The 26,358-nt window shown below is 46.2% G+C and overlaps 9 protein-coding genes across 9 annotated transcripts; 1 reads left to right on the forward strand and 8 right to left on the reverse strand.

Moving 5' to 3' along the window:
- Nucleotides 1–390: 390 nt before the first annotated feature.
- On the reverse strand, nucleotides 391–3,335 carry V1508DRAFT_45941 (OPT oligopeptide transporter protein-domain-containing protein). The gene is made up of 3 exons (XM_066942744.1): nucleotides 3,170–3,335; nucleotides 2,196–3,114; nucleotides 391–2,130 (listed from the first exon to the last, which is right to left on the reverse strand). Exons 2-3 carry the CDS (start codon nucleotides 3,096–3,098, stop codon nucleotides 433–435), a joined length of 2,601 nt encoding a protein of 866 aa, XP_066797012.1. The 5' UTR covers nucleotides 3,099–3,114; nucleotides 3,170–3,335; the 3' UTR covers nucleotides 391–432.
- Nucleotides 3,336–7,007: 3,672 nt separating this feature from the next.
- Nucleotides 7,008–8,539, reverse strand: V1508DRAFT_45959 (WD40-repeat-containing domain protein). Its single transcript, XM_066942748.1, has 2 exons — nucleotides 8,075–8,539; nucleotides 7,008–8,013 (listed from the first exon to the last, which is right to left on the reverse strand). The coding sequence occupies exons 1-2, from the start codon at nucleotides 8,273–8,275 to the stop codon at nucleotides 7,306–7,308; spliced, it is 909 nt and encodes a 302-aa protein (XP_066797013.1). The 5' UTR covers nucleotides 8,276–8,539; the 3' UTR covers nucleotides 7,008–7,305.
- Nucleotides 8,540–9,002: 463 nt separating this feature from the next.
- On the reverse strand, nucleotides 9,003–12,032 carry V1508DRAFT_413638 (uncharacterized protein). Its single transcript, XM_066939812.1, has 2 exons — nucleotides 11,611–12,032; nucleotides 9,003–11,545 (listed from the first exon to the last, which is right to left on the reverse strand). The coding sequence occupies exon 2, from the start codon at nucleotides 11,533–11,535 to the stop codon at nucleotides 9,166–9,168; it is 2,370 nt and encodes a 789-aa protein (XP_066797014.1). The 5' UTR covers nucleotides 11,536–11,545; nucleotides 11,611–12,032; the 3' UTR covers nucleotides 9,003–9,165.
- A 215-nt stretch (nucleotides 12,033–12,247) lies between these two features.
- Nucleotides 12,248–13,232, forward strand: V1508DRAFT_46174 (thioredoxin-like protein). Its single transcript, XM_066942817.1, has 4 exons — nucleotides 12,248–12,490; nucleotides 12,573–12,911; nucleotides 12,964–13,010; nucleotides 13,062–13,232. The coding sequence occupies exons 1-4, from the start codon at nucleotides 12,440–12,442 to the stop codon at nucleotides 13,135–13,137; spliced, it is 513 nt and encodes a 170-aa protein (XP_066797015.1). The 5' UTR covers nucleotides 12,248–12,439; the 3' UTR covers nucleotides 13,138–13,232.
- Nucleotides 13,233–13,262: 30 nt separating this feature from the next.
- Nucleotides 13,263–14,407, reverse strand: V1508DRAFT_460693 (uncharacterized protein). The gene is made up of 3 exons (XM_066942776.1): nucleotides 13,996–14,407; nucleotides 13,910–13,949; nucleotides 13,263–13,856 (listed from the first exon to the last, which is right to left on the reverse strand). Exons 1-3 carry the CDS (start codon nucleotides 14,072–14,074, stop codon nucleotides 13,328–13,330), a joined length of 648 nt encoding a protein of 215 aa, XP_066797016.1. The 5' UTR covers nucleotides 14,075–14,407; the 3' UTR covers nucleotides 13,263–13,327.
- Nucleotides 14,408–14,462: 55 nt separating this feature from the next.
- On the reverse strand, nucleotides 14,463–16,472 carry V1508DRAFT_413646 (pyridoxal phosphate-dependent transferase). The gene is made up of 2 exons (XM_066939813.1): nucleotides 15,800–16,472; nucleotides 14,463–15,638 (listed from the first exon to the last, which is right to left on the reverse strand). Exons 1-2 carry the CDS (start codon nucleotides 16,203–16,205, stop codon nucleotides 14,761–14,763), a joined length of 1,284 nt encoding a protein of 427 aa, XP_066797017.1. The 5' UTR covers nucleotides 16,206–16,472; the 3' UTR covers nucleotides 14,463–14,760.
- A 112-nt stretch (nucleotides 16,473–16,584) lies between these two features.
- Nucleotides 16,585–19,931, reverse strand: V1508DRAFT_413647 (uncharacterized protein). The gene is made up of 3 exons (XM_066939814.1): nucleotides 19,807–19,931; nucleotides 19,149–19,754; nucleotides 16,585–19,097 (listed from the first exon to the last, which is right to left on the reverse strand). Exons 2-3 carry the CDS (start codon nucleotides 19,514–19,516, stop codon nucleotides 16,985–16,987), a joined length of 2,481 nt encoding a protein of 826 aa, XP_066797018.1. The 5' UTR covers nucleotides 19,517–19,754; nucleotides 19,807–19,931; the 3' UTR covers nucleotides 16,585–16,984.
- On the reverse strand, nucleotides 19,667–20,338 carry V1508DRAFT_46125 (uncharacterized protein). Its single transcript, XM_066942801.1, has 3 exons — nucleotides 20,048–20,338; nucleotides 19,807–19,997; nucleotides 19,667–19,754 (listed from the first exon to the last, which is right to left on the reverse strand). The coding sequence occupies exons 1-2, from the start codon at nucleotides 20,243–20,245 to the stop codon at nucleotides 19,869–19,871; spliced, it is 327 nt and encodes a 108-aa protein (XP_066797019.1). The 5' UTR covers nucleotides 20,246–20,338; the 3' UTR covers nucleotides 19,667–19,754; nucleotides 19,807–19,868.
- A 2,015-nt stretch (nucleotides 20,339–22,353) lies between these two features.
- On the reverse strand, nucleotides 22,354–23,604 carry V1508DRAFT_413654 (uncharacterized protein). Its single transcript, XM_066939815.1, has one exon. The coding sequence runs from the start codon at nucleotides 23,480–23,482 to the stop codon at nucleotides 22,439–22,441; it is 1,044 nt and encodes a 347-aa protein (XP_066797020.1). The 5' UTR covers nucleotides 23,483–23,604; the 3' UTR covers nucleotides 22,354–22,438.
- Nucleotides 23,605–26,358: the final 2,754 nt, after the last annotated feature.

Consider the following 26,358-nt stretch of genomic DNA (forward strand, 5'->3'; position numbering starts at 1 on the left):
CTGATCGAGTTTTCTTCCGCCGTAGACGCGTCGGGCCCCTTATTCGCAGTTGATTGGGAGTTGAACCAATGCAAGCTGTGACAGACGATCTACATGAATGTCCACAGTGAGACGTTAGCTGCGGTTAAGGCCTACCCTGGCTTAGACAGGGGTACACCTGATAATTGGCTTTTTGGAGATTAATATGGCCGCATGTAGGCAGTTTCTGGGGTCCGAGTCGAGAGGAACTATGTTTCTGATGAATCGGCCAATCCAATCCGTATCCATATTGGGTCCATCATGCCTTCTAGACAAGTCCACACCAATTGATAATATTTTATTCGTCATGAGTTGGCGGTTAAAATTCTAAACACCTATTAATAGTTACTACATCCGCGAGTGAAGCAATATATTCCACTGTAATCCTTGCGGTGTCATCCTAAAGTCCTCCCTTTACTGAAAGTCTCCGATTTTCACACCAAATCCACCTTTCGGCACCTCGTACAAAGCAGCGGCTCGTTTAAAATCCACGCCGGATGATATGACCGTATTGCCCCACCAATTGAATTTAACTTTCGTATACTGCAAAGTCAAGAAGATAACGATGCCACTAAATGCTATTCCAGCTGACAAACCCGACGTCAGAAGGTAATTGTACTTCACCCACCAGGCAAGGTAATGCCGCTTGATGTGCCAACTGAAAGCGAATCCAGCGAAAAGTCCCGGAGTGTAGTATGAGAGATTGTATGACCCACCCCACCTGCTCACTCCGCTGATGATGAGAACTGGATGCACGTATTTCAAATAACGGGGAAAGTAAACGCGTAAGAGCCAACAGACGATAGCTACGACGAAGCCAATGAGGAAACAGTACTTGAGTGCCGGGTACAGAGAATTGAACATGCGTTCAGGACCGACAAGTCCAAACATGATCGTGTCCGCGTATAGTGACCTTGGGAATGAACAAACAAATCGATCTATTTGCGTCACGCTGCACAAGTCCGAAACCGACGCGATGAGGAACTCTGTCGTGCCGATGGTCACCAGCGTCTGGAGGAAGGTCGCTAGCATCTGAGCACGGAACACAGCGCGTGGTGGCAACTTAGAGTAGTGGCCCATTTTTAGGTCGCTGATGAAGTCCTCAGCCTGGTCATCAATATTATAGCCATAGACTCGACATATCATGTTTGCCATGGCATTACCGGGAACCATGTAGCCAGTGACGATAACCGCAAGATTATTCATTCCGAGTTGGTAACCAGTCACGGCATAGATTAAAGCTGTCGGCACCAACATTGAGACGCTGAGCACAACTATTACGAGGATACTCCAAACCGGGGTGTCGGTGGGGTACACGGTCACACCAACGATGCCGAATGCCAGCGCGATCACAAACACGATAGCATACCACCAGTCCGGGACTTCGGGGTACTTTGCCATGATCCTCGAGATAGGATCCTCATAAGTTGCCAGATTGTGCCGTTTGGGGTTTCGGATTTGCTGCCAAAATCCCTTGAGCGCTTGCCAAATGATACGACGCTCAGTTAGCAGAATATATGTGAAGGTGAGCGTATAAATGGCGAAGCTGGCGCCGCTCGAAATCAGATTACCAACTGACATATATGGTGGGGAATAGTTCCGGTAATGCTCCAAATTTATCAGGTTGCCACCGGCCATCGTCACACGGGAAATATTGTATTCTTTACCCATACTGTCGAACACATCGTTCGAATTAATGGGCAGATAGCCAGTCCATTTATAGTTCGTCCAATACAAGGCTAACAGGAGGATGCCGCTAAGAAACATTCCAAGATATCGATTCAGCAGAGAGAAAAATGGCACGACGAGAGGACTGGAATAGTTGATGACCGCCCAGTCGAAGGTAGTGATCGGATTGTAGCCAAGCCCGAGATAGGATCCGGTAATAACAGCCAGGTTTGTGTTTCGCGGCGCAATCCAAGTCATCCAGTTGAACGTGCTGAGAACCTTGAAAATATAATTCGGAAAGAAGAAGTAGAAAAACGAGGCAATGAGCATTACGAAGAAAAACTTGTACCTGGTAATAGTCCATCCATTGACCGAGGATTTCACCTCAGGCAAAAGTAAGGCACGATTCAATGCCAGGGTTGGTAAGATCGTTGGCCAGACCGCCTCGAAACTAGTTAGTTAACTGTACAAATGTCTTTCAAACGATAGATCTGTCATTGGAGTTATACCTTGACTGGATAAATGACCCACTTGCGCAACAATCCAGCCAGACCAAATCCGAAGAACAACGTGGAAAAGTTCATCAAGAAAATGAATCCGAAGTTAAGATACTTCATGCCAAAGAACGTGTCCAGTTTCATCGTCAGTACGTAGCCCATGAAATTCGAGCTTCCTGCAGCAATATTAACCATGGTTGTCACGAGCATTTGCTCCTTGTGCGTCCAAGGTCCTGGGTTCGTGCAGTAACGTTTTCCGCGGAAAGTGAAAGACAAGTTCGGAAGCCGTTCAGCAGCCTTGCCACATGGGTAGAGCAGCAGCTGGATAACCGTGGACTGGATACGCAAGCTCGGCTGTCTCTGATTGAAAAACGAGTTGACGAAGGACCCGATACAGACCCAAACCGTTCCAAGAACGTAGGCGCGGATGGTTTCAACATGAATGGTAGGGTCATCGAATGGATCACAGATGGCTCGCACTTCAGGGTACGGAGAGTGGTATTTGATCAAGGCTGCCTCAATCTTGACGTCAAGATCATGGCTTTCGGGATCTTGGTCGCGACCTTCTCCTGCAAGCAGTCCCGTAATCTTTGCCATGGTCTGTGCAGGAAAGTTGACATCGTCGTCATGATAGTCAACTGCGTCTGCTAATATTTGCAGTCCTTCCTCAAGAGTCATCGTCGAGACCTTCTCGTACATGAACTCAGAGACGGGATCCTCAAGGTTAGAAATATCTTGTTCACGAAACTGATTCTGGTTCCTGATTCGAAAGATTACTCTCGACTTGTCATCAATAGACTTCTCGACAATATTAACTCCTTTCTTCAGTTCCTTGGATTCTTCGAATGAATCAACAACACTGACGCGAGACACCATTCGGTCCTCTGAATAGTCGTCAGAGGTTCTATTTTTCATGGCGTGTCGTGATAGTCTATAAGGTCGGCTGGATGTGAATATTGGTACCAAACTCTGATCAAAATGCTTACCGTTAGAGTGTAATGAAGTTAGCAAATTCGCTCCACAACGCTTGGACGAGACGTTCACTGGACTCAGGGCGATAGAAGAGGAGATTGCCTATATATATCGGATCGGTTGAAGGAAGCTGCCACACCGTCCTTCGATTATCTCCCCATCAGAGATAAGGAGAAATCACTTTTGTGTCATCATGCCAAGTTTTGCGCCTTCTGCATTTTGAATCGAGACGCTTTATCACCTAGACGCTGTATCGGGTGATAAAGCAGCAGGCACTCAACCTCTTCTCGCCTCAACTCTTGGCTTCCGCACGAGCTGGTCACAAGCTGATAAACCTTGGTCCGTGTCTGTCTGGGAAAAGACCTAGCTTTCATTTGAGACAGAAACATAGCGCGAAAATGTTATCTCTTTCCTTAGCCACATCCCAGGCGCGCGAGTAACCACATTTCCTAGTAGAGTCTGCCATGGCCTTCTGCTGTTGGACCCATATTTAGGAAGGTTTGCGTCTAGCTGACAATCCATCTCGTAACTTTGTCTTGGACCTCTGATATGTCTTAGCAGCTCTCTTTGATTGAAATGTAAGCAAGCAGCATGAATTGCGGCGAGCCTTTGGAAATAGCGCGTTAGGATTGGGTGAACTGTAAGCGCCATCTTGGCCCTAAATCAGACTGATAACCTTATCCTTATACTCGAAATCAGTGCTCCGTGCACTATTAACCTTGCGAACAGTGCGCAACGCCACAGGATCGTAGCAATCGCAGAGGCTGTGTATATCCCAGGAGGGGGATAAGGGATTGCGGCGTAGCGTATTGGATGTATACCTCTCGGCGTTGGGTTATAGTGTGTGTGTGTGTGATAAGGAATTGAGCCGTCGCATATTGAACCCTGCACCTGCCTCGGACGACGAGCAATATGAGTTTCTAAGCACCAATGGAATATGGTTTAATGGTGACCAATCCTTCGAATAGAAGGTCGACTGACGGGCGAGTTTGTCCACTTCAGCTGTGTGGTAAGTCACCGTCTTTTTGTCTGCAAGTGTCGTCAACGACTTACTCGAGTCCAATCTTATTGTATGCAATTTTGAGGGCAAATGATGCAAACCGAAGAAACTTTAGCACTTCCCAATATCCATTGTCTCTGCAACGAGAAATGGCACAGCTGATGGCGATTGTTCCGCCTCCTGGTGTCTGTGCATGATGACCTGGACGCTTACACTAATGTTCTTGCCCGGCACCTTGGCGTTCGCTGACAATCGATAGGCCAGTGCCAGTTCCAGCACGGACAGATGACCGACACAAGGGATCGGGAATTGGCGAGGTAAAGTATTTTTATAATTGGAATCCCTCCATGCTAGCTGTCAGACCATAACTCGGGATGCAATCTCCAAGTACAGCAAGGTCTTTGTTTTTGACAAACCCATTCTTCACTGCGAAATTATGATGGATCGCATACGAGCTTACAAATTGTCTGGCTTGATCGACCACTCGTGGGTTGTTGACTGCCGCCGTGGGCAAGCTACTGTAACCGGAGCGGTATGACGGCGCAAAATGATGCGATTATAATAGATGTGGTTCGAGATGACTGCAGATTCGTACTAACCCTGCAACGGCCATTACAGAAGTACCTAGGCTAGTCCCAAAGAGGAATGGTTGCTAGTCGTGCCATGTCATTTCCGTAGTAATTAATCTGTTGGTACCCCTACCCCATCCCAGCCACTAACAATCTACATATATATGCTAATTAATATTACAGTTCGACAGAGATACTATACTCGCAGAGAGGATGCAGCAAACGGTATTGCTCACATTGAGTATTTGCAAGAGCTAATAGGTAGATAGTTATACAGCATGGAAGTAATCCATATAGAAATACAACGAGAAGCCTAGGACTTGTGGGCATTAAGATAGGTCAGCCCATGCCACATCTGGAAGGAATTTCGCCGAATGTTCAAACAAATGACTTTGTCTTATTTGTCATATTGACCGGTATCTGAGGGACGCTTTCAGGCAAGGTACTGTGTAGATCAAGTTTCTAACTTTACCGTAGTCCTCGGTAACTAAATTGTTTCAGTAATGTGCCGCGAGGTGTTCGCGCAACAATGTGAATCCTTGGCAATTCTACCTAGTATCGGCGTTGCGGCATGGACTGATAGGTTCATATTGATGAGGCATCACCACAACATTGACAGTCAGACTGGGTCCCGTTTCATCGGCGCCTCACTGATTTTTATTGTATAAATTTGAATTAACGTATTCTTATATCTGCCTCTATTCATAGATAGATTTTGAGGATAGCCGGCTAAGATAATGCAGGCAAATCGACCCAGCCTAGCCGTCGACAGCAGCTGCAGCACCAACAGCAGGGCAAAAATATAGCTCCTACCTGCTCCAACAGCCCACCTACCAAACAAGACGATGACCAGGAAACCGCGCGGCTAGTGTTAATGACCATTGCAGACAGTCAGCTTGACAATAACAGCAAGATGAAGGCGATCGCATGGTGGACAAAGATTACATCGTTGACGGCGAGGCAGGCGCAGGAATCTATCACTTCGCAGTTTACTGTCATGAGGCTAGGCAACGGGTGTCCGACCACTTATACCAGTGGTGACAACAATTTCATGCCAGGTGATCGAGGAACAAGAAAGTCTGGTGGTTAATATTACGCACAACCGAATGAAAATCCCGTCAGTGAGCAATTTGAGTCACTGCAGTATCAAAGGCATAGCTATGAGGCATATGTCAACAACCGTGGCGGTCGGTGGTTATTACAACCAGAAATATGGGTTACCGAGGAGTATTTGGAGCGAAGAACCAGCTATCTTCACCTACTAGTACTAATGGGCATCAGGAAGTTTGAGTATCGCGTCCACCTCAGATAACCTGAATTCTGTTGAACTTGTGGTTATTGAGTTCTGGTGTCATCTCTTGGCTGTGCCTGCGGGTATAAGTGACATTGGTTTCTCCCTGGTCCCTATATGCATTTTCGATATAAATATAATTTATAATCACTATTTAAGACTCTATTTGGTAAGTTTTTGGAAGTTGACTGTAAAGAGAAATGCTCAGAGTTCGAAGCATAATGTTTGTGATCTTCTACCTGTATTTGCTCGTTTTAGCTCAACCTAGTTTAAGTTGAAGATATCACCTCTTTACCCTTCCTTCAATATATATTGACACAAACTAACATCATCCCAACACGCCAGTCATCACGAATTACCATTATTACAGAGTTACTGACATTAAGTCTTCTCAACTTATGCCACGCGCACAACGTTTTCCCAATGAACGTTCGGTAAAAGTCGCGGACTTCCCGGCATGCAAAACGCCAACCTAAAACAAATGTACCCGAGAATTACATCATGCCGTTATACTAACATGGTCGCAGCATCTTTGGTTATGTTCTCGCGAAGATGGAGGAAGAGCCAAATCAGCCAATGGCTAGACTGCAGCAACGTTACTAATTTGGCTTTTACGCGGGCATACCGACTGTTGGGAACTGCAGCAAACCTATGGCAACGGCATGTATGTCGATTTAGAAGTTGGTATGGCTGATTACAGAGGGTTGTTGACGAGCGATACCCGCGTGGTTTAGGTGAGAGCTACGTAGTGATGTATATCAGGACACGTCCGAAAGTTGAATAGAACAGTGCATTTATGTCGAGATACAGTGACATTGGCGTATGTTCGTTAGGTGTGCTACAGAAGCAGATATGAGAAAGCGGCTAACCTTTCGACTGCATCGTTATAGACGTTGAGAAAGGATACTATGGGGACGGGGACGATGCATTCGTTGCATGCCAACTCAGCTCACAGGAAGGATTTATCAGCGCTAGAAAATTCGATATAGAGATAGAAGAAGATGGCGATGCCTGCCTGATCGAAGTTCTTAAATTATCGGAGCACAGTCGTTTCTTATCAAACCTATGACTAAGAATTGGATAATGACAATCAGTATAGCTATAGTCGAAATGTCAATAGACAAATGTGAATATCGAGAATCGGACATAATGACAATTATGCTAAGACATATTATACAAAAAACTTATTTATGCAACGAGAATATACCCAAAACTTATCACAAAACGCCGAAATACCATGCTGATTAGTTGAAACAAATAAGAATAATACTAATAGACATGAACGTCTAGCTAAACATCATTGAGCGCGACGCAAACCGCTCCCTTATGATGACCATTATACTGTCTGATAATCTGGCCCGAACTTAACTCCCACAAGCGGGCATAATGATCTGAGCAGGCAGTAACAAGGTACGCCGAATCTGCACTGAACGCACAATCCCACACCCATCTCTGATGGCCAGTCAACGTCGTTTCCAGATCAAAACCGTCCGTAGACCATATCCTTGCGGTATGATCAGCCGAGCATGTAGAAAGGTGCTTCACATCTGGTGACAAGAGAACTCTGGTAATATACTTCGTATGTGCGCGGAATTTGGTTACAGGATGCAAGGAAGTAGTATCCCTGCTGTTAACCATCTTCCAGACATAGCAATTTCCTTTGTTATTTCCAGCAACAAGCATTGATCCGTCTGTCGCCACAGAGACCGACCGCACAGGCACATCATCTTGTGGAATTAGCTGATGAGTGCATGTATTTTCTCCAAGATCCCAGATCCTGACGTTTCCACCTTCATCGCAGCTAATCAGCTCACCCTGGTTAGGATGGATCACCACATCATTCACGGGAACTCGATGTTTGTAGTTCCGCTGGACCATCGGTGCGCGCATATCCCAAACTTTTACTGTCCCATCTTCAGAGGAAGTGACCATCCATTTGCCATCGCTTTGGAAGCCAACCGCAGTGACATTACTAGTATGGCCCTCAAACGACGTGACCTAAAGTCAATTAGCACAGCCTGATCTACGAAATACCATATCGTAATTCAAGATTTCATACTGGATTAGGATTTGACCCTCTAATATCATATAGCTTTACATTGAGTCGTCCTGCTGCCGCTAAGAATCGTTTGTCGGGGGTGATAGCCAGACGATTTACTTGCGAGTCTGGATGCTGGATGGTTCGCTGGCAGATACCGGATAATGCTTCCCAAAATCGAATAGTATGATCGTAGCCTGCAGATGCTAAAATAACAGACATTGCGGATGTCAGAATGTCACGGTGCTGGATATGTGCTGCTAAGCAAGGGAACACCAGGCGTTTTTATGGGGACCGCAGCATGAGCCCTCAAATACTATTGTGGAGCCAAGGCCGCGAGTGGCCAAAATTGCTGGGAGATTGAATCGTCGCATGCCATGCAATGCGAACTACACTTACAGTCTGAGCGAGTGATCACTTCTGTCTTGATTGACATACTCGAATCAATTAAATATAGCCTTAGGTAAGTTGTAATATATCGCGCTCCTCGAAACTGCTATGATGGTATGGTAAAAGGTCTGAACTACCCGTCTCTCGAACCGTCGTCCACGTCACCGTCCTCTCAAACCGCTAGCTGCTCAATCCCACGCGCTATGTCTACCTAAACCGGATCATGCACGCTGCACGTCTGTACGGCTGATCCATGTAACTCACCGGCAGGTTAATTCAAGCTGGCGAGTTTATAAAGGCCGTGGACATGAAATTTCTCTCTTTTGGGACTGATCTGTAACAACTACACAGATTGTAGTCAATGGCGCGAGAATACAGGAAAGAATATCAGTTACAATGTACAGGGCCGTGCTCATGCGTTCAGGTGGGACTTATTGCGGAGCTAGGATCGGCCGGGCGGATGAGGTATGTCGTCAGGAAGACGGCAGTCAGCAGGGTTTATGAAGCGGACGTCTTGGGCTTATATATTGGCAAGGCACAATCTGAGCGGGATCGTTGAGTGCGATATTGCAATCATTCGACGAATAAATATGCTAACAATTGAACTAGAATTACACTTGAATAATAATCGACATAATGTACAAAGGTAGTTTCCAACTAATTTTCACGAAATACCAAATCAGTAGCAATACACATATATAGTACAGTTTTCCGCTCTCCCCTTATTTTGATCCCTGGGCATCGGCGTGCAAAAAGACGTTGTCCAAATCCGCTTCTGTTACAATCTCGTTGTCTCCGCCCTCCAAACCTTCGCCCTCCAAAGTAAATGTCGAATGCTTCCGCGTCTCGATGCTATACTCGTTTTCCGCTTTTTCAAATTCAGGAGACTTCACAAACGTACTCGCAGGACGTTGAGCGTTATCCTTACCTTCCCAGTAGTCATCCTCCTCAGGAAACTGTCCATTTGGGTCCGAATCTGATTCATGAACAAGTGGTGTTTGTGCTTCTTCTTCGATAAACACTTCATCATCGCCCACGGCCTCTGATTCCTCTGTCCTCTCGTTGACTAGACGAGTCGCCTTTATTTGAGTGCCCACTTCAGGGTTAAGCTGAGAGTTATCCTCAACGTCGACCATTTCCTGATCCGCTTCTTCTGTAGCAAGCTCTTTTCGTCGCTCCTCTCGTGCGACTTGCCGCTCCTCTTCAGGATCCTCGTCGTCTTGGAAGGTCTGCTGGAATGATTGCTCTGATTCTGAGTCCGAGACTTCATCATCTTGCTCACCAGACTCCTCGCCAGAAAGACTGCCATTTTCAAGCTCTTCTTCGTCGTACTCCCCATCATCGGAATATTGGTCTTCGCCTTGAGCAAGCGCAGCCGTCCCGAGAGTATCAATAAGACTTGGCCGATTTCGTTGCACGAGGTCATTTAACACCCGATTAGTTTTGGTGCCTGGTATATTTGGCGTCCACATAGATCCTTTCGGCTCCTCTTCAAGTTCGTCTGGTTCATTGTCATAGCTGTCTTCATCAGATTCCGATGATGAGGATGGCGATGATCCATTGTCCTGGTTTTCTCCAGATTCATCGCTGGAGAGTTCGATGACTTCTGACTGTACGGTTTTTTTTGTAGGAGGCTGATCAATTGCCGAAGTCTCAGACTCATTTTCCGATTCATATTCCCCTTCTGCCAAATCCGAAGCAGGCGGCGATGAATATGCGTAATTTTCAACCAACACTGATATTGGTTTAATCTTCCCAGCGAACTGAGGCAGAAAACTTGTCTCATGATCCTGCTCATATTCTTCATCAAAGTCGTCGTATTCATCAAAGTCGTCGTACTCGTCTTGACCGTCGTAGTCTCTTTCTTCGACAAATTCCTCTTCCACGTCGTCATCGGCAAACTCATTTTCATGCAAAGCGTTGTGTTCTTCGTCGCCTTCTTCATCATTAATACGTTCGACTTTCTTGTCGCTGTGTCCGTTTTCCATGCCAGTCTTATGAGCATCTGGACGAACTTCGTCGGCTGCTGAGAAAAGTGCAGGATCTATTGGTAGGGTAGTACTGAAAAGTTGCAAGCCAGGACCTTCTTGTTCTTCCTTGACATGCAAACTCGGAGCTGCTGGCTCATCCTGAGCTTCTTCGTAATCATATTCCGTCTGATTTCCTGCGTCTGAAAGTTCTTCGGCTTGAATATCGGGAGCTGTCGCTAATGATTCTCCGTCCTCTACGGCTGTTTCGGCGTCACTGTCGCCTCGTTCTACTGCCTCATCACCTGCCTGGTCGGCCATGCCGGCCTCACGATGCGGATTAATATTCTCGTCTGCATATATCTCTCCGTATTCATCCTCACTTTGTATGCTACCGCCATATCCATTATACTCTGATCCCGACCTTGACTGCGGATCCTCATAAATCCGGATAGGACTCCGTCGTATCCGTTCATCGGAAACGCTCACTGGGGCACTCATCGGCAACGGCAGAGGCTTCAAACTCGGCGCAACGTCTTCTTCCTGCGTCCGCCGGCGTTTCTTTGCTGCATGTTTTTCCGCAATTTCTGTCTCCCGCTTCTGCTTCTCTTCAAGCAGGACATGACCTAACGTTTCGAACGCCACAGACTGCACCGTATCCTCGTCCTCATCTCCTACGAATATTGACGCCGGAAACTCAAATAGCGCTCGCTGCCGTCGTTCCTCGGACTCAATCCATCCGTTGAACTCGGCCTCGCTTTTCTCATTCTCTTGGAGCGCCCGCTTCGCTCTGCTTTTCAATCCGTCGACCCAGGACTTGAATCCGCCCTCCGATGTGCGTTCATCACGACTCGGACTTTCGGACGTAGAAAACAGGTTTTTAAACCGATTGCCACGTAATGATGCGGGGATACTGGGGGATAACACGTAAGGGCTGTTGAGCGGTGAAGTAGTGTGGCTGCGACTGTAAAGCAGCGGTGAAGGTCCGAAGTCGTGGAGACGCAGAAGATGGCCTCTGTTTAGTCCGAATTGTGGAAGTGCTGCGGAGGAGGATGAGCGCGTGGGAGTATATGTGTCTGTGCCCGCTGTTGTTGTGGATGACGCGAGACGCGGGATCGCGTCCATATTGGCGTACCTGTTGTCAACTAAAAATTAGCAAAACAACGATCTGAGCAAAATTAAATCAAATAGAAATCGAACCGTATGCAACACGTTCACAATTTCTTGTTTTCTGTGGTATTGCTGTACAAGAAAGGCGGATTTGATGTCGAATGGAGCGTCACGAATGAATCGAATTTTTGTAGCCAGAGCGATGCGACATCGAGATGAACTGATGATCGAAGTCGTGCGGCTCAGAGGTGTGTCGCTACTCTCGCCTGTGTTACGATTCAGCCATATACATCACAGCATTCCAAAGATACGGTTCAGCACGACCAGCAAATGAGGTTCAAAGGAGTGGCCATCTCCCCACGGACGGACTGTTGGTTCAAACTATGAGCCCTTGCGTCTCCTCAGTAGGATATAGTCATCGCCTATTGACCGTGCCCTTTTCTTAAATGACGTTTCACTTTACATACCGGGACAGGTCAATCGCAAGTCGGGAAGTTTGTGAATCTTGATTCGCCAGATTGGGAGCCTACAAGTGTGAGCCCAATGTGGCGATAGAAAGCGCAGACTATATTCACGCTCTTTATGATTGGAAATTATTGCATGTAATATTGGCCTAGCTAATCCTAATAATTATTCATATTAATACGCCATTATCTTTAATTGCAATATATCAAAGTCTGAGCAAAGTATGATAAAAGTGTTAGTAATCGACATTGCAGCTCGAAGTAGAATTTGAGTTTGACTGTCAACTTCATGATTTCATCATACGCCATACCACATCTCGAAACCTCAGGCACATCCTCCACGACAGGATTTCATTACTTTGAAATAATTCGATATACATCAGGCTACGCGTGCGACTGACTGTATTACTGTGCTTATATAGAATACTTTGGCCGCTGAAATCCCGAGAAGTACTATGCTTACCTCCCAAATGTCTTTTGCCCGATCACTATTCGGCACGACTCGGGTAAGCGTCCATGACTCTGTGCATATTGCTATAGAATAGTAAGAAAGGTATACAAGACTTTATGCTAACGAACGATGACCAGACGCGGGCATACGTTGGCGCCACCACTGTCCGCGCAACATTCTCGAACCGAACTCCGCTCTCTTTCCGCATCCTACAAGCCCAGCAAACACGCTATCTTACTGAACATGCCCGCTCAGCGATCGACAACGCCATTAAGTCCTCGTCCGTTGTGCTTTTCATGAAAGGTACACCCGAGTTCCCCCAATGTGGCTTCTCGCGTGCTACTATCCAGATTTTGGGATTACAAGGCGTCGATCCGGAAAAGTTTTCTGCGTTTAATGTGCTGGAGGATAATGAGTTGCGGCAAGGCATTAAGGAATACAGTAACTGGCCGACAATTCCACAGCTTTATGTTAATGTAAGTTATTGTTTGAGAGAGTACGGAATTAGCGGGACTAATGGATGTTTAGGGCGAATTTATTGGGGGCTGTGATATTTTGATCGCTATGCATCAGTCGTAAGGTGTATTGACTACAACTATATTGTCACGCTGCTAATGTCCTGATAGTGGTGAGCTTGCGGAATTGCTAGAAAAGGCGAATGTCCTTGTCCCCGACCCGATCGAGAACGCCGAGACGAAATAAATAAATTCCAGTGTATCTAGCCGTGCAGATAGTCGTCCAATGTAAATACAACATAATGATCATTTAATAGAATATGACCTGGCACGTTGGGATGACGCAATTTGGATGCCGAGCAATAATAAAGCTTGTGGCAGATGGACTTCATTTAAAAAATGCGATATCTCTACAGAGAACTCTATATATATTGACACTACATAAAATCATCCTCCCAATCCTCTCCTCTGTTCTGGTTACTGGACTTTGCAAGATTCTCCTGCGAAAATATATCGTCATATGCATGTTCCTGTTCCCACGCCGCCTTCTTCATTGCCTCTGCCGCTTCTAGCTCGCGCTTGTTTCTCGCTGACTGCACCGCGCGCTGTGCGTGTGTCCGTGTCTTCTCGTACTCAACTTTCTCAGACTGAAAATCCGGAAACTTCTCGACTTTGGTTTTATTAAGTCTATTCACAATCGCATTGACGCGAGTCTGGACATGCACTTTCTTCACGAGCTTGTCCTTCTTAAAGCCCACCTGGCCGACAGCCATGCCATTCGTCTTGCGCAGATTGGTCCACGGGGTGTAGATAACCGTGATATTGTCTCGTTTATTTCCTTCGATCGAATTTGCTTTAGTGAGTTGTGCGCAGTCTTCCAGGACACCGGCCGATAAAGTGTCCCACGTCTCGCCGGGCTCCAGGCGGAGATAGACGTGTGCCGACGACAGGTTGTCAACGTGGAACCTGATATCTTCGTTAGGTTCCGCCTTTAGATAATTAAGCTTATGGTCGCTTACCATACGTCCGTGTCACGTCCATATTTAATTAAATCCTCATCTAAATAATTAGCACATTTCGCGTAAATATCAGGTACCAGACACACTTTCTTCCTTGTGCTTGCCCATGTATAGTAGTACGGGTCTACCCGTTTCCTCCCCCGTCGACGTAAAATAGTACACCATAATGTAACCTATTCAGTTTCTACTAACAGCTACACCGTACTTAAATCTTCGCGGAGAATGTGCCTGGCGATTGGTTGATCTTGCTATTGATAAGACATTTATTTACTACACACTGTAGCTCGGCTTCCTACCCATCCGCCAAACGCGTTGGATATTGTATATCGTTGTCTAGTATACACAACTGGCAGTTGACTTGCCACACGCAATACAAGGTGGTTCTGTCTCTGCGTTCGCCTTCAAGCACAGAAGAATGCTTGTCGGCAAACGTTCAAAACTAGTTCTACGAACTGAAATGGTACCTAACCCAACACGAAGGTTGGACGGCAACATGACAGAGCCAGTGTGGCTGCAACAGTTTACGATACATTATTCAGCACCGTTAGTTGATGTCACGCAATCTCCCGGTGACAATTCTGCAGGATTTGATATCATGAGCAGCACACGGCAGTATTTAGCAAATCATACAATGCAATGAGTAACAGAACGAGCTTTTCGTGTATAGTGACCAAAATGTCGTAAATACCTCTACATAATCGAAATATCATACGTCAAACTCCAGAATTAATCCGCCAGTGCGACATATGTCCATGCATGACACAAAAACATAAACCCAAAACGAAATGAACCAATACAGATTTTGTCTACATCTAATTTTTTTCACCCCTAAACCGAAACGCAAGTTCACTTCACACAGTATATCCTGCCTCAGCCAAGCTTTCTTTAATCGCGCCAAGCGCCTTGTCGAAGTCCTCGCGGTCCTCATCGGTGACCGAAACACCCATATGTCCGATTCGGAAGTACTTGGTAGCGATTTCTTTGTGCAGCCCACCGGCGAGAACGATGCCACGGCTAGCAATTCGCGGGAGCAAGTCAGGCAAAGCGACGCCGTCGGGAAGGTATACGGCAGTCATGCCGTTGGCCTGATAACCCTCGCGGACGGCAACTTGTTTGAGGCCGTAGCTCGCAATGGTGGACTTGATTCTGTCGGACATGCGTGCGTGTGCGGCAAATCTGTCTGCTAGCGGGACAGCGAGGATTTGCTTGAGCGATGCTAGCAACGCGTGGATGTTCTGGACGGGCGGGGTCGAGAAGTATGATGGCTTTTTGGCCTCGTAGTTTTGCATAATTGGCAACCACTTCGCAAAACTAGCGTAATAGGAAGTAGGAGGCGCTTTCCGTGCTCGGAAAACGTCAAGCGCACGGCCTGACGCGATGAAGATAGACAGACCGGCAGGGACGCCGATGGCTTTCTGGGGAGCAGTAAGGACGAGATCGAGGTCCCAGTCGTCGAACCGGATTTCCTCGACGCCAACGGAGCAGACGCCGTCGACGATAACGAGCGTCTCAGGGGACACTGCCCGGACGAGTGCGGCGATGGATTTGATGTCGGAAAGCACGCCGGTGGAGGTGTCGACATGGGTGATTGTTACTACCTTGAACTTCTTCTCCTTCAACGCAGTTTCGATCGCGTCAAGAGTTACGATGTCGCCGATGGGCGCCTTCAATTGAGTGGGCTTGCCACCGTACGTCGCGATGCAGTCCGCTAACGAGTCGGCGAAGTAGCCTGTAAGAGCTGTTAGTATGCCACAACAAAAATTTTCGCTACCCCGCATCCAGAGTCCCATCCCCCAATTGCAGGGCAACCTATTCATGAGCGGAGTAATGACACAGCAATTGAACCGAGCCCATCAATAGCCTCCTCAGTGGATGAATGAAAGGACCTACCGGTGTGAAGGACAAGCGCATCCTCACCAGGCTCGATCAAGTTCGAAGCGACGAAATCCCAGCCGAGTGTACCTGCGCCAGCAATAGCGAAGGTCTGCGCCCGCTTGTCGGTATTGAAGAACAATTGTCTGAGCAGCGCAAGAGCATCACCAAAAACCTCAACGAACTGCGGGGATACGTGGGACTGGGACGGCGTGGCCATGGCGGCCAGCACCTCGTCAGTGAACTCGACGGGGCCAGGGATCAGGGTTAGCGGGTGGGCTGCCTGGGCGGACGCCTTAGACTTTGTCATTGTCGAGGACTGTTCGGAAGATACTGCAGGGGTTAAGTGGGAGGAGAGCTGTGCAAGACGGAGGGCGGCAGAGGAAGAAATAGTAGAGTGAGAGTGGGAGTGCCGCCGGGACATGGTCGCTGCTAGAAGGTGGTGAGGGTCGACGACGAGATGGTGGCTGATTATGGCAACAAACGGCAAAACTGACTGTATTACTTCTGCCACGCGACGAGACCAGAAGAAACGAACGAGACTAGTCGAGGAAAGAGCGAACTGGCCGACCGAGCACAGAGAATGAATAGAAGAATACAAAGAATCGAGGACGACGGCACAAATTATTTACAGACTACTTGATTTTCGCAACCAGCCTCGAGTGCGCCGCTGTCGCTGCTGTGTGCTGACTCATGGCTATTAGTGCATCCACCCGTCCCGGCGTTATCAAAGGCTATCTCGTTCTACAGGCGTCTGCTGGAAGACACCCAACAATAATGGCACAAACTACAGCTACACGTGACATGAATCGCTCGCACAATCGGCGAGTACGCACTGATTATATTTTTCTGATACCAACACATATATATCAAGATCTCTATTCAAAAAAGAATGGTAAAAGTAGCGAATACAACATTAAATGAATGACCATTGACCAATAAACAAAATCAAAAATTGTAATGACCGTATAACAACAATCGCAATATGAAATAAATAGTAAAACAAGATGGACGTCATCAGAATACCTAAATCAAAACATGTACAAATGAATGACAGCCTCTTAATTGAAGTCACAAGAGACGGAAACGTATGGTAGTAATCAAACTATCCCAAGCTATCCCAAACAAGACAAATCTAACACCAAGATTTACCAAATGGTCATCATGAATATATATGCCAAAACACGAAAATCAACAGACCGCTCAAGCAGTACCACTAGAGCCTGCATATGTTCCCCAAAACGTCAATCTGATTGCCATGTAACTACTAGCCTCCTCCGTGTCTATACTAGATACCTGGTAACTACCATCACCAAGCGATGTCAGTTCTCCTCTACTCACTTTATCAATGATGTCTGAAGATGAGAAAACAAACGACCAAGATCTGCCAATTGGTGTATTTGTTAGAGGCGCTGCGGATAGCGTACCGACGAAGTTCGTCGAGTTTAGTTGCTGGATTGAGATTCGCACGATGTACTTCACAGAATCATCACCCGCCGCCTCGTCTAATCCAGATGCCGACACCATTGCACTTACAGAAGCGGGCGCACTTGCGGTTGCAGAGGTAACAGTCACCGTGCTACTAGTAGAGTCTCGAGCAGCAGAAAACTGAACTTGTTGAACAACAGTTGGCATAGGCACTGCCGTGGAATATACAACCGTACTGGAATGCACATGGTCGGTAACGGCCGCCGCCATAGCAGTTGACGTGGTCGCTACCGTCATATTAGAGTACCTCGGCAAAGACAAGACATCAACCGCGTCCTTGATTACGGCAATCGAGTCCGGTTCAACTTGCCTTCTCACCGGAACATGGGGGAAGTACTTCTTTCCCAGTTCAGGATCGTAAAACGGCGAATGGAAAGAGTTTCGTCGTGCGTGCGTATGCGGATGCCTTCGTTGGCGCGGAGCCGCGACCGGACTGCTTCTCCTTGTGAGATCAGAAGGTGCTGTTACTGCGCAGCTTGTCACGGTATCTGCTCCAGGGTAGTCGCAATATACATAGGAAGCATCGGTCTTGCACATGAGACCGGTATAGCATTGCCGAACAACCCAAGTGCCCCACACGCATTGGCCCCAGTAGTAACCGTTGCAGGCCAGTTCGCCATGCACAGCACAAGGAGCTCCATCGATTGGGCACGACGACAGCTCAGTAGCACTTGTAGCACTCACAGTACTGGAAGATGTAGAGGCTGTAGCTGACCATGGAGGACTTGTGATGAACGTCATGCTCGCTGACATTGTTGAGGTAGCATCAACAACAGTATACGTGCTCGTTCCGACGGCGTCCGACGTAGTTGGGGTCTCTCCCTGTTCAGAATCAATGTGGCTAGGAGCCGGCGAGACTGTGTATATGGAAGCTGAAGGCACAGGTTCACTGATGGTGATCTGAAAGGTAGTGTACACTGAACTACTCGCCTCTTCCGTGGATGATACGCTGGTCCATTCTGGCGTGTCATCCGCCGTATTGCTTACGTCTCCGACAGTCAGTGTAGACATAGTAACCTCAGTAAATGACGACTCCGTAGTTCCAACAAACGACGTTGCAGTTGGCTGAACAGTATCGGCGGAAACAAATGTTTGTGTAGTCTCTGCCAGAACACTATTGTAGGAGCTAATATCTCCCGTAGATGCCCAAACGCCAAATGATGAGGAGGTCTGCTGCACGCTTGACAATGATGACGTAAACTCTTCAACGGAAGACGTGGTGCTGCCAGCAATCGAACTAGTGGCCTCACCTGCCGGGGAAGTAACTGTGGAGAAGAAAATAATCTCCACAGGAGTCGAAAACGCTTCATTGTACACTGTGCTGGTATAAGAAAGAATCTCCGTTTCTCCATCCTCAAAAGTGGCGCTCGGTGTAGGCTCGCTAGCAGATGGAGACACAGACACAATGGGATATGTCGCAGTAGGTGCCACGTAGCTCATAGAAGACTGAATCGAGAAGTCTGCCGTCTTATCAACAATCAAAGTCTGGACTGGCGATGACAACGTGAGCGACGAAACGGTAATAACAGTTGCCTCTGCTGACGATGACGTAGCTGTTGCTGTTAGGGACAAGGTGGTCTCCTCCGCCGCCGAAGCCCATCCCGATTCATCACTTGACACAGCGGCCACTGTATCCGTAACAGTGGCTTCAGTAATCACATCGGCAATCGTAGTCCAAGAGATAAGCGACGAGTAATCCGTTGCCGTAGCAATATCAGCCGACGATGTACTGGCTTCCGCAGAAGCGGCCATCACGAGACCCGCCTTTGCCAATTGAGCGTAATTAAGACCGTCTTCGGGAATATTGTTGTACGCCTGGGATGCGTCCCTGGATTCGTATAAGCAGTAGTGACAAACATTGCACCAATAGTATACGCACCACATCATGATACCGCCAAAGCTCGAATAAGTCGACATCAACTGCGCAGCAGCCTCATTCAGCGTGTCGATGGTCACATATCCCGTGCCAGCAGCCGTCAAAGACGCAGCAACACCAAGATAGACCTTCACGTCCCTATTGTAGCTAGCAGTCCTCGCAAACGTATCCCAAGACCCAAAATTGAAGTTGGTCGACTCTGTCCCACTCCACTGGTCTATACCACAATAATTATTGAAAAACTGAACAAAGTAGAAATCAAAGTACGAATTAACCATCGCGTCATTAAGGAACGAGTCAGGGATTGGGCACTGAGGCGCACATGAGATATACATGTCTTTGTCGGGATAGTCAGCATAGTACGATCGCATGGCCGTAACGAAAGCTGCGTAGCCAGCAGAACTACCGCCCTCGATGTCAAGATCAAATCCATCAACGACAGCGTCGCCAAATGGACGCGTACTCGACGAACCACCTCCAAAAAGGTCCCACAACGTGGCAGCAAAAGTCTCGGCCTGATTGTCAGAGTCGAAACCGTACGATCCAGATGCACCACCGAGCGACAAAAAGACTTTCTTGCCGTTGGCCTGACAAGTAACAATATCTTCACTATATTTGATATTAGAGACCTTCTAGACGCAAATTGGATCATAGGACATACGCAATCTGAGGACATTGAAGCAGGTCGGTACCATCAAAATAGCTTCCGTCGCCTACATCAACTCAGTAAGAATATCGTGTCAGACCACATGCAGTCCTAACAGCATAACACTCACATGATCCGGCAAAGTTAACCTCAGGTAGTCCACTTGACGAATCAAAGAATACAGATAAAAACGCAATAACAATGATCTAAACATATTAGATCCACTGTCCATGTTCTACAGTCTTCCAAAGCTCACATCATTCGTAGAATCCTGACAATAGGACGCCAGATCAAGTTGTGATCCGACTTCCCCATATGAATTTTGGCCCCAGTACATAACCATATTCGTGTTCGATGACGTGTCGAAGCCATGCGCCGTTCTCATGATGATAGCCGATAACAAACTGCAGGCGAGGACCCAGAATCCTGTTTTCTCCATTGCCGAAATAAGCATCTGCTTAGTGATATTAATGAAACACCTGATATCTTCTCGAATCGAATTTTTGGGAATCTGTTGTCGAGCGGCCGCACACAATTGAGCAAAATAGTCTTCCGATATACCAATAATCGGTGAGTAGAAAGAACCGTAAGAAGGGCAACAGACCAGCTGTGCCTTATTCACCGAGTACTGAGAATAAAACTAAAGGATATAGAAGCGAGTTGCTTTCCTCACAGAGGACACAAGAAGAGAAGTTACACAGAAAGAATAGAAAGAAACAAAAAAAGGAAAGATGGAGTAGAAAACAGCTCCAGGAACGGCTCTCTGCTGGCTCCGCCGACTCAATCGCCGACAGCTCGTCCCCAGAGAGAGGTCCACCAGGTTCCAAATGCGGTAGGATATAAACATACTATGGGCTTTGCCAAAATGGTCATTAGCGGAAACTAAGGGCCAGAATACACTAAAACATAAGACTATACTGGCGTACCTCATGCGTTACCATGTTTGACAGGTAACGCCACTCGCTCTTAGTCTTGAAAGTTTAATGGCAGCGAGCGAATCAGAGGCGAACCATACGTGACGCCAACGCAGGTAGTTACCCAATGAGGCTAGCTGTAAATAATGGATGACTGTGTTGCCGTGGCAACAGCAGATGTGGGGGCAGGGACAATCAGGGTCAACGTCAAATCGCAAGACATGTTTTAGACTGTCGAGATCGATCCGAAGTCCGATCCAGCACCAATTGGCGTCAATGCAGGAGCTGGGTTCGACTCGTTAGTTACAGATTTCGCTTGGAGCCGCGGCCACATCATGACCTTGTTGATGCCATGGAACTTAACTGGATGAACTATCCAGCTGCCGGAAGCGCAGTTACTTTTTCCTTGCTTATTACTGTAATCTTAGTTGTTGCGCTTGGAGATATCCTGTTGCTGATTGCTGAATGCGGCGGTACGATGCTCGCTTCCAATTATTCTATTTAATTAGTTATAAGATAGATGCAATAAGCCAACCATCCCTCTCTGCTGGTACCCATATGTACACAATTGTAATTCTTGTCACCGCCACTGCATGATTGCATGGCAAGCCACTCACTTAATTAATTGAATTTAACTCGGCATGAACCTCCAAAATAGAAATTCAAAGTTAACTAATTAACTTATTAGCCTTGAGACTAGTAAGCCAATGCAGAGACCCACTTACCCACAAACTAATCGGGATTTCCGACTCGAGTGCCTAGGTAGGGTCAACGTCATGAGCAGCAAAGCAATGCGGTTATCTATGCCGTATATTTGTTACAGTGTTCGCGGGAAGGTTTTTGACGCTCTCTTATAGTCTTATTCAAGTAAGAAGTAAGTACAATTGCCGAAAAGTCTGTTGTGCCTTGGCAACACGATACGACATAGAACGCCAGATATTCTCCCGGCGAAAATTACGGCTGCAGAGTGCAGCAAATCGAGCCGGAGCTCTGATGACCTCATGGACGTAAGATGCAGCCGACGTCCGAACACTCTCTGACCGCCCTCGTTTGTCCAAAATGCAATTTCGAACCGATCCAACGATTATAAAACAATTTGCTGTTCCGTGTGTGCTGTAGCCGACTTTACTTGAGCTGCTCTTTGCCATACCTGGTAATGTGGGGGAGTAATCTCTGCTATATATATCTCTGTCCTTTCTAAATTCGCTGGCTCGCGCGTTAAACTAAATGATTACGTAGGCATAACTTTGTCAACAGCATAAATCGACCTTCACAACAGCACCTCTACAGAGGTTCGAGCGATTCTCTCGGCGACAATGTCTATCCAGAACGTCCGTCAGAGCGCTATTTCATATGAGGAGCGAGACATAGAGTTTCCTGTTAAAAATACTGTCGTTGGTGAATCAGTTGGAGATAAGCCTCAACGCACAGCCACTCTCTTCTGAGAGAAGGGAGAGTAGCTCGCCCGAAGGTCTAGTGACTGTGCTCGCATACGTATAGACTTTAGAAAATCTAGACGAGAATCTATTTAAAGGAACATCCATTTGGACAAAGGTGTAGGGAAAATTCCTCCGGGCAAAACGAAAATTCAGTGGGAAAACAAATATTCCCGGAAGTAGCGTGGAGTAATGCAGCAGAAAATCGGGACCCCAACTTGATTAAAAACGAAGTAGATTAATCTCAGCTATCCCAAGAATTTAGACTAGACTATGAATATACTATATATTATCTCTTCAAACATTCTCGGAAATCCCTTTTGCTCTCAGCCTGCCATATACAATAGCTCCCTCAGGTTCCGTAATGATAAAATCACAGTATGCATCCACGCTGACAATACTCTTTTCGCTGCTGTTTGCAATGTCATTCGCAAACATTTGAACAACGTTTGCGACCTCGAATTTCAAAACATCGGCTCTCTCGGCGTCCTTGTCTCTAGCCGATTGAGCAAGTTGTACCTCTAACGTCGAAACGCTTCGTCTTATCATCCTGAAGGTCGTCTTTGTGGTATTCACAAATGCCACACAAGCGAATACTGCATTGAATACACAGTAGACAGCTGGAAAAATTACCATGCTGTCGCCTTCGCCTTTGTCGAATATCACAATGCATTCCAGAAAGAAGCAAAATAAAAACGAGATTGATGCAAATCCTTGACCCAGCACAATAGCAACCCATTTGATGGAAACTTCCAAACGTTCCGATGAATTAAATGTCTTGGCATCCAATGACTTTACCCATTTCTCATCCTCAGAGTTAAAGTAGATGGTAGCTCCTAGGGCATCGTTCCGTCTGAAAAGATTTTTCACAGTGGCGATGTCTGCAACGAAGACCGTCAAAAAAGATAACAGCGAACTGACAAAGTACAAGACCTCGATCATGAAAGCTTCGTCGCCGTCGACATAGCGCTTTAGGGCTCTGCATGCCAAAATCATTGAATTCAAGCCATAACCTGCCATGAGTATTGCTAACCCAGAGCGAAATTTTCTAGTCTCTTCAGGAGTTCTAGCTCGGACAAGGGCTGATGACTTGTACGCTGAAGGCTGGTAAGAATATAAGGAAAGGAGAGCATCAGCGTTCATGCACACATTATATTTTGTGCTTAACGCCTCGGAGAGCCGGATCTCAGTAGTGTAAGGTGACTTCACAAAGACTGCAGACGATTCAACGCGCTGGGGTCGAGACGGATTGGGCAAGAAGTAGAAGACGCAAACTGCGAATGCGACAGTAGAGAGAAAGGCTATTGAATTAATAGCATAGTAGTCTTGAGAACCGCCCATGATTCTCAGCCTATGAAGAGAGATATCAAACCCGTGCCTGAAATAACAATCGGTAATATATGAAGAAGATCCCAGTAAGATCACGGCGACTTATGTACTGGTATATATACAGAAGAAGAACATACATGTTGATAGGGAAAGACGAAGTTGGCGTTGCTAATAGTGCGCCGCAGCCCTGCCGAAATATCTCGTTATTATCACTGTTGGAAAATGTCTAAACTCAATTGAGCGTAGACCAACTCCGTCAATCGCCATTAATAGATGATTGCGCCGCAATCCCTACCGTATTCGCGTCAAATGTGTTGAGACAAGCAAAATGCCGTCATGTTAACTCAGTTCTGTTTCCTGTTTACGCACTTAGTCCTAAGTCAATATTTTATTAGTAGTTAGGCATCTCGTCTTTGAAAGATTCATGCTCAGACATACGCCTGAGGTAAAAATATTTCACAGTAAATCCAAAGGGTTAGGACCCTCTGAAATTGTTAGTTTTGGGGTTAGGGTACTTCTTCTGGCTCCGTGCTGCTATATTCCTGTCCAACAGCAATCAAAGAGCTAACCCTATGTGAGTAAACCCTAATCCCAAACCAAGCCCGCTGCCAAAGACAGAAACTCGTCTCGCCATAAATTTTCTGCCAGATGCAAAAGCGCATCAAAACTTTTTGTCATTATCAATATCCTTCAAATATTCTCCTGTCTGCATCTGCTACTTGTCATTTTTACTTCTCATAATTTAATAAACAACAGAGGTATGTCATGAAAATTTCATATAATAATCGATTGCGAGGGCGGGGGGCAAAGCGGGAAAATCGCCGTGATTACACAGTTCGTACCACTACATCTTTCCATCTCCGAACTCCAAATATGCGGACGCTATACAACTATTTTCAAGTTTCAGCCTTGTATGAGCGAATATTTCCCGTTTTCTTCCTGCGTGTTTTATTGTGAATGAAATGGGGGGTCTGTGGGAATGAAGTTAACGTGTGCACAGGTATTTGTCTTTTCTCCGTTTTTAATGGGTGTGAGCATCGATGCGGAGGGGAATGGCGAAATGAAGAAATAAATGTCTAACGACGTGCGGGCATAAATATGCATGTTGAAAACTCTTTCGGTGTACAAATATTTTTATGAAAGTGTCGGATCCGTTTCATTCCCGCAGCCGGTGTTGTCCTACTGTCGGATTCAAAGGATTTTGAACCCTACCTTATATACAAAATTTTGCTAATCATATTGTCGATAGGTGATAGGCTCTGTGGGATTCGTGTACAATGGTACGTTTCATTCTGTTTATAATCTTGATATCGAATGACACGGGAAGGTGACCTCGATGACGATTAATATTCACACTGTGTGAGATTTTTCCTTCGATGAGCTTACAAAATACTGATTTAATGATTCTGAGAGATCACTTTTCTGTTCTGTCGTTAGTTTTGATGACGGATGCGACCGTTTGTGGATGTTTACTAAATATTTGTAGTATAGGCTTTGGCGATATTATACTCGAGCTGTAAGTGTGTTGGATTACGCTGGTTATTTGTGTTGCGCATAAAGGTATATATCTACCAACCGCAAAATAGCTTGTCACCTAATGTCATCATTCTCATGTATGCGCGTACATTATCCTAATGAAATTAACTATCAGTCTCTGGCTGACAGTTGGCATATCACAAGGAGTAGTGTTTGGGGATTAAGGTTAGGGAACTAAACTCCACGAATTAGCAGTATTTGTATCATAGGAGATGCAGAGGAGCGCTGCACAAGGTCAAATCCAGTTCCTTTGGCGCTTTGCGGTTTCCGAATTGATACCTTCAAGCTGCATGTTCTCATGTTGGTCAACAAGGAACCACGATTGTTGAGCTGTGCTTTGTATTGTGGACCATTAAAAGAACTTTCACCGCTTAAAGTCTGACCGTGGTGACCGGCCTTGTGCCAGATGGCATGCAGGGCGGGACCACTCGATCTCGGCATTTTGTTCGTAATGTTCAATATCCAGGGTTTGGTGGCCATTTAATACAGTGTGGTAACAAATGCAAGTTTAGAATTTGTTCATGACACGATGTGTCGCGAGGAATGGAGGTCTAGGGTTCAGTGAGTGACTTGTCACAAGCAACGCATCCGTTTATTTTTTGCCTCATATCTTTGTTTAGATCCAATTCCCATACCCCAACCACAAGCATATATTGATGTTTCAGTTTTCTGCAAAGTTATTAGCGCAACTTTAAACGCTTTCCGCATGTATGGGGTGGATTCTTATCGCAGGGTGCAATTATAAGCGACAATCAGAACCACAAACGAATCGCGACGATGTGCCATGTGACAGGCACATTCCACTCTGAAGCAAACAAGGAGGACGGGGAGGAAGATATCTTGTAGGGAGAATTAAATTAAATTACTGACTAATAATAATCATATACAGTCTGACGTCGTGATTACAATATTACCAACCGCTGCAAACCGTCTTAATCAAATACTCGCAACTGATCATGGAGACCTGTACATAACCATAAACATAATCATAAGACAATATGAAATTATTATGAAGAAGAAAAACAAATATTGAAAGATAGAGATGAAAAGATGACATTAGAGACTATTGTTACATGTACTATTACTACCGTCCATTCTGCACACGACACTCACAATATTATTATCCATAGTGAATCAGTATTAGCATGATTTAAAAAGCGCTGAGTAGAGGAAGTTATTAAAAATTACATATTAATATACGGAAAAGGAACCACCCGATTAAACGAAGAAACAACGACGACTATAACCCATCCCAGTCAACAAAACACCTAGCGATGAACAACGGACACCCAAACACTGAAAGCGACGTAATGATGCAGTATTGATTAATTACTTTGCCTCCTCCGTTGGCG

This window comes from Lipomyces doorenjongii, assembly GCF_038497915.1.
Source record: "Lipomyces doorenjongii strain NRRL Y-27504 unplaced genomic scaffold V1508scaffold_13, whole genome shotgun sequence".
NCBI classification, from domain to species: domain Eukaryota; kingdom Fungi; phylum Ascomycota; class Lipomycetes; order Lipomycetales; family Lipomycetaceae; genus Lipomyces; species Lipomyces doorenjongii.

Excerpts from the sequence above, each read along its gene's own strand:
- V1508DRAFT_413647 (XM_066939814.1), bottom strand. The coding sequence starts at position 19,516 with ATGCGATCGTACTATGCTGACTATCCCGACAAAGACATGTATATCTCA. Across the intron at positions 19,098-19,148 it reads TTTGGCGGTATCATGATGTG|GGACGCATCCCAGGCGTACA; the intron begins GTGCGTATACTA and ends ATACGAATCCAG.
- V1508DRAFT_413646 (XM_066939813.1), bottom strand. The coding sequence starts at position 16,205 with ATGTCCCGGCGGCACTCCCACTCTCACTCTACTATTTCTTCCTCTGCC. Across the intron at positions 15,639-15,799 it reads TGCGCTTGTCCTTCACACCG|GCTACTTCGCCGACTCGTTA; the intron begins GTAGGTCCTTTC and ends CAGCTCTTACAG.
- V1508DRAFT_413654 (XM_066939815.1), bottom strand. The coding sequence starts at position 23,482 with ATGGGCGGTTCTCAAGACTACTATGCTATTAATTCAATAGCCTTTCTC.
- V1508DRAFT_45959 (XM_066942748.1), bottom strand. The coding sequence starts at position 8,275 with ATGTCTGTTATTTTAGCATCTGCAGGCTACGATCATACTATTCGATTT. Across the intron at positions 8,014-8,074 it reads GAGGGTCAAATCCTAATCCA|GTCACGTCGTTTGAGGGCCA; the intron begins GTATGAAATCTT and ends AATTGACTTTAG.
- V1508DRAFT_46125 (XM_066942801.1), bottom strand. The coding sequence starts at position 20,245 with ATGCTTATTTCGGCAATGGAGAAAACAGGATTCTGGGTCCTCGCCTGC. Across the intron at positions 19,998-20,047 it reads GTCAGGATTCTACGAATGAT|ATCATTGTTATTGCGTTTTT; the intron begins GTGAGCTTTGGA and ends TAATATGTTTAG.
- V1508DRAFT_46174 (XM_066942817.1), top strand. The coding sequence starts at position 12,440 with ATGCTTACCTCCCAAATGTCTTTTGCCCGATCACTATTCGGCACGACT. Across the intron at positions 12,491-12,572 it reads CACTATTCGGCACGACTCGG|ACGCGGGCATACGTTGGCGC; the intron begins GTAAGCGTCCAT and ends AACGATGACCAG. Across the intron at positions 12,912-12,963 it reads TTCCACAGCTTTATGTTAAT|GGCGAATTTATTGGGGGCTG; the intron begins GTAAGTTATTGT and ends ATGGATGTTTAG.
- V1508DRAFT_45941 (XM_066942744.1), bottom strand. The coding sequence starts at position 3,098 with ATGAAAAATAGAACCTCTGACGACTATTCAGAGGACCGAATGGTGTCT. Across the intron at positions 2,131-2,195 it reads GGGTCATTTATCCAGTCAAG|GCGGTCTGGCCAACGATCTT; the intron begins GTATAACTCCAA and ends ACTAGTTTCGAG.
- V1508DRAFT_460693 (XM_066942776.1), bottom strand. The coding sequence starts at position 14,074 with ATGGTGTACTATTTTACGTCGACGGGGGAGGAAACGGGTAGACCCGTA. Across the intron at positions 13,950-13,995 it reads GGGCAAGCACAAGGAAGAAA|ATGAGGATTTAATTAAATAT; the intron begins GTGTGTCTGGTA and ends CTAATTATTTAG. Across the intron at positions 13,857-13,909 it reads GGACGTGACACGGACGTATG|GTTCCACGTTGACAACCTGT; the intron begins GTAAGCGACCAT and ends CGAAGATATCAG.
- V1508DRAFT_413638 (XM_066939812.1), bottom strand. The coding sequence starts at position 11,535 with ATGGACGCGATCCCGCGTCTCGCGTCATCCACAACAACAGCGGGCACA.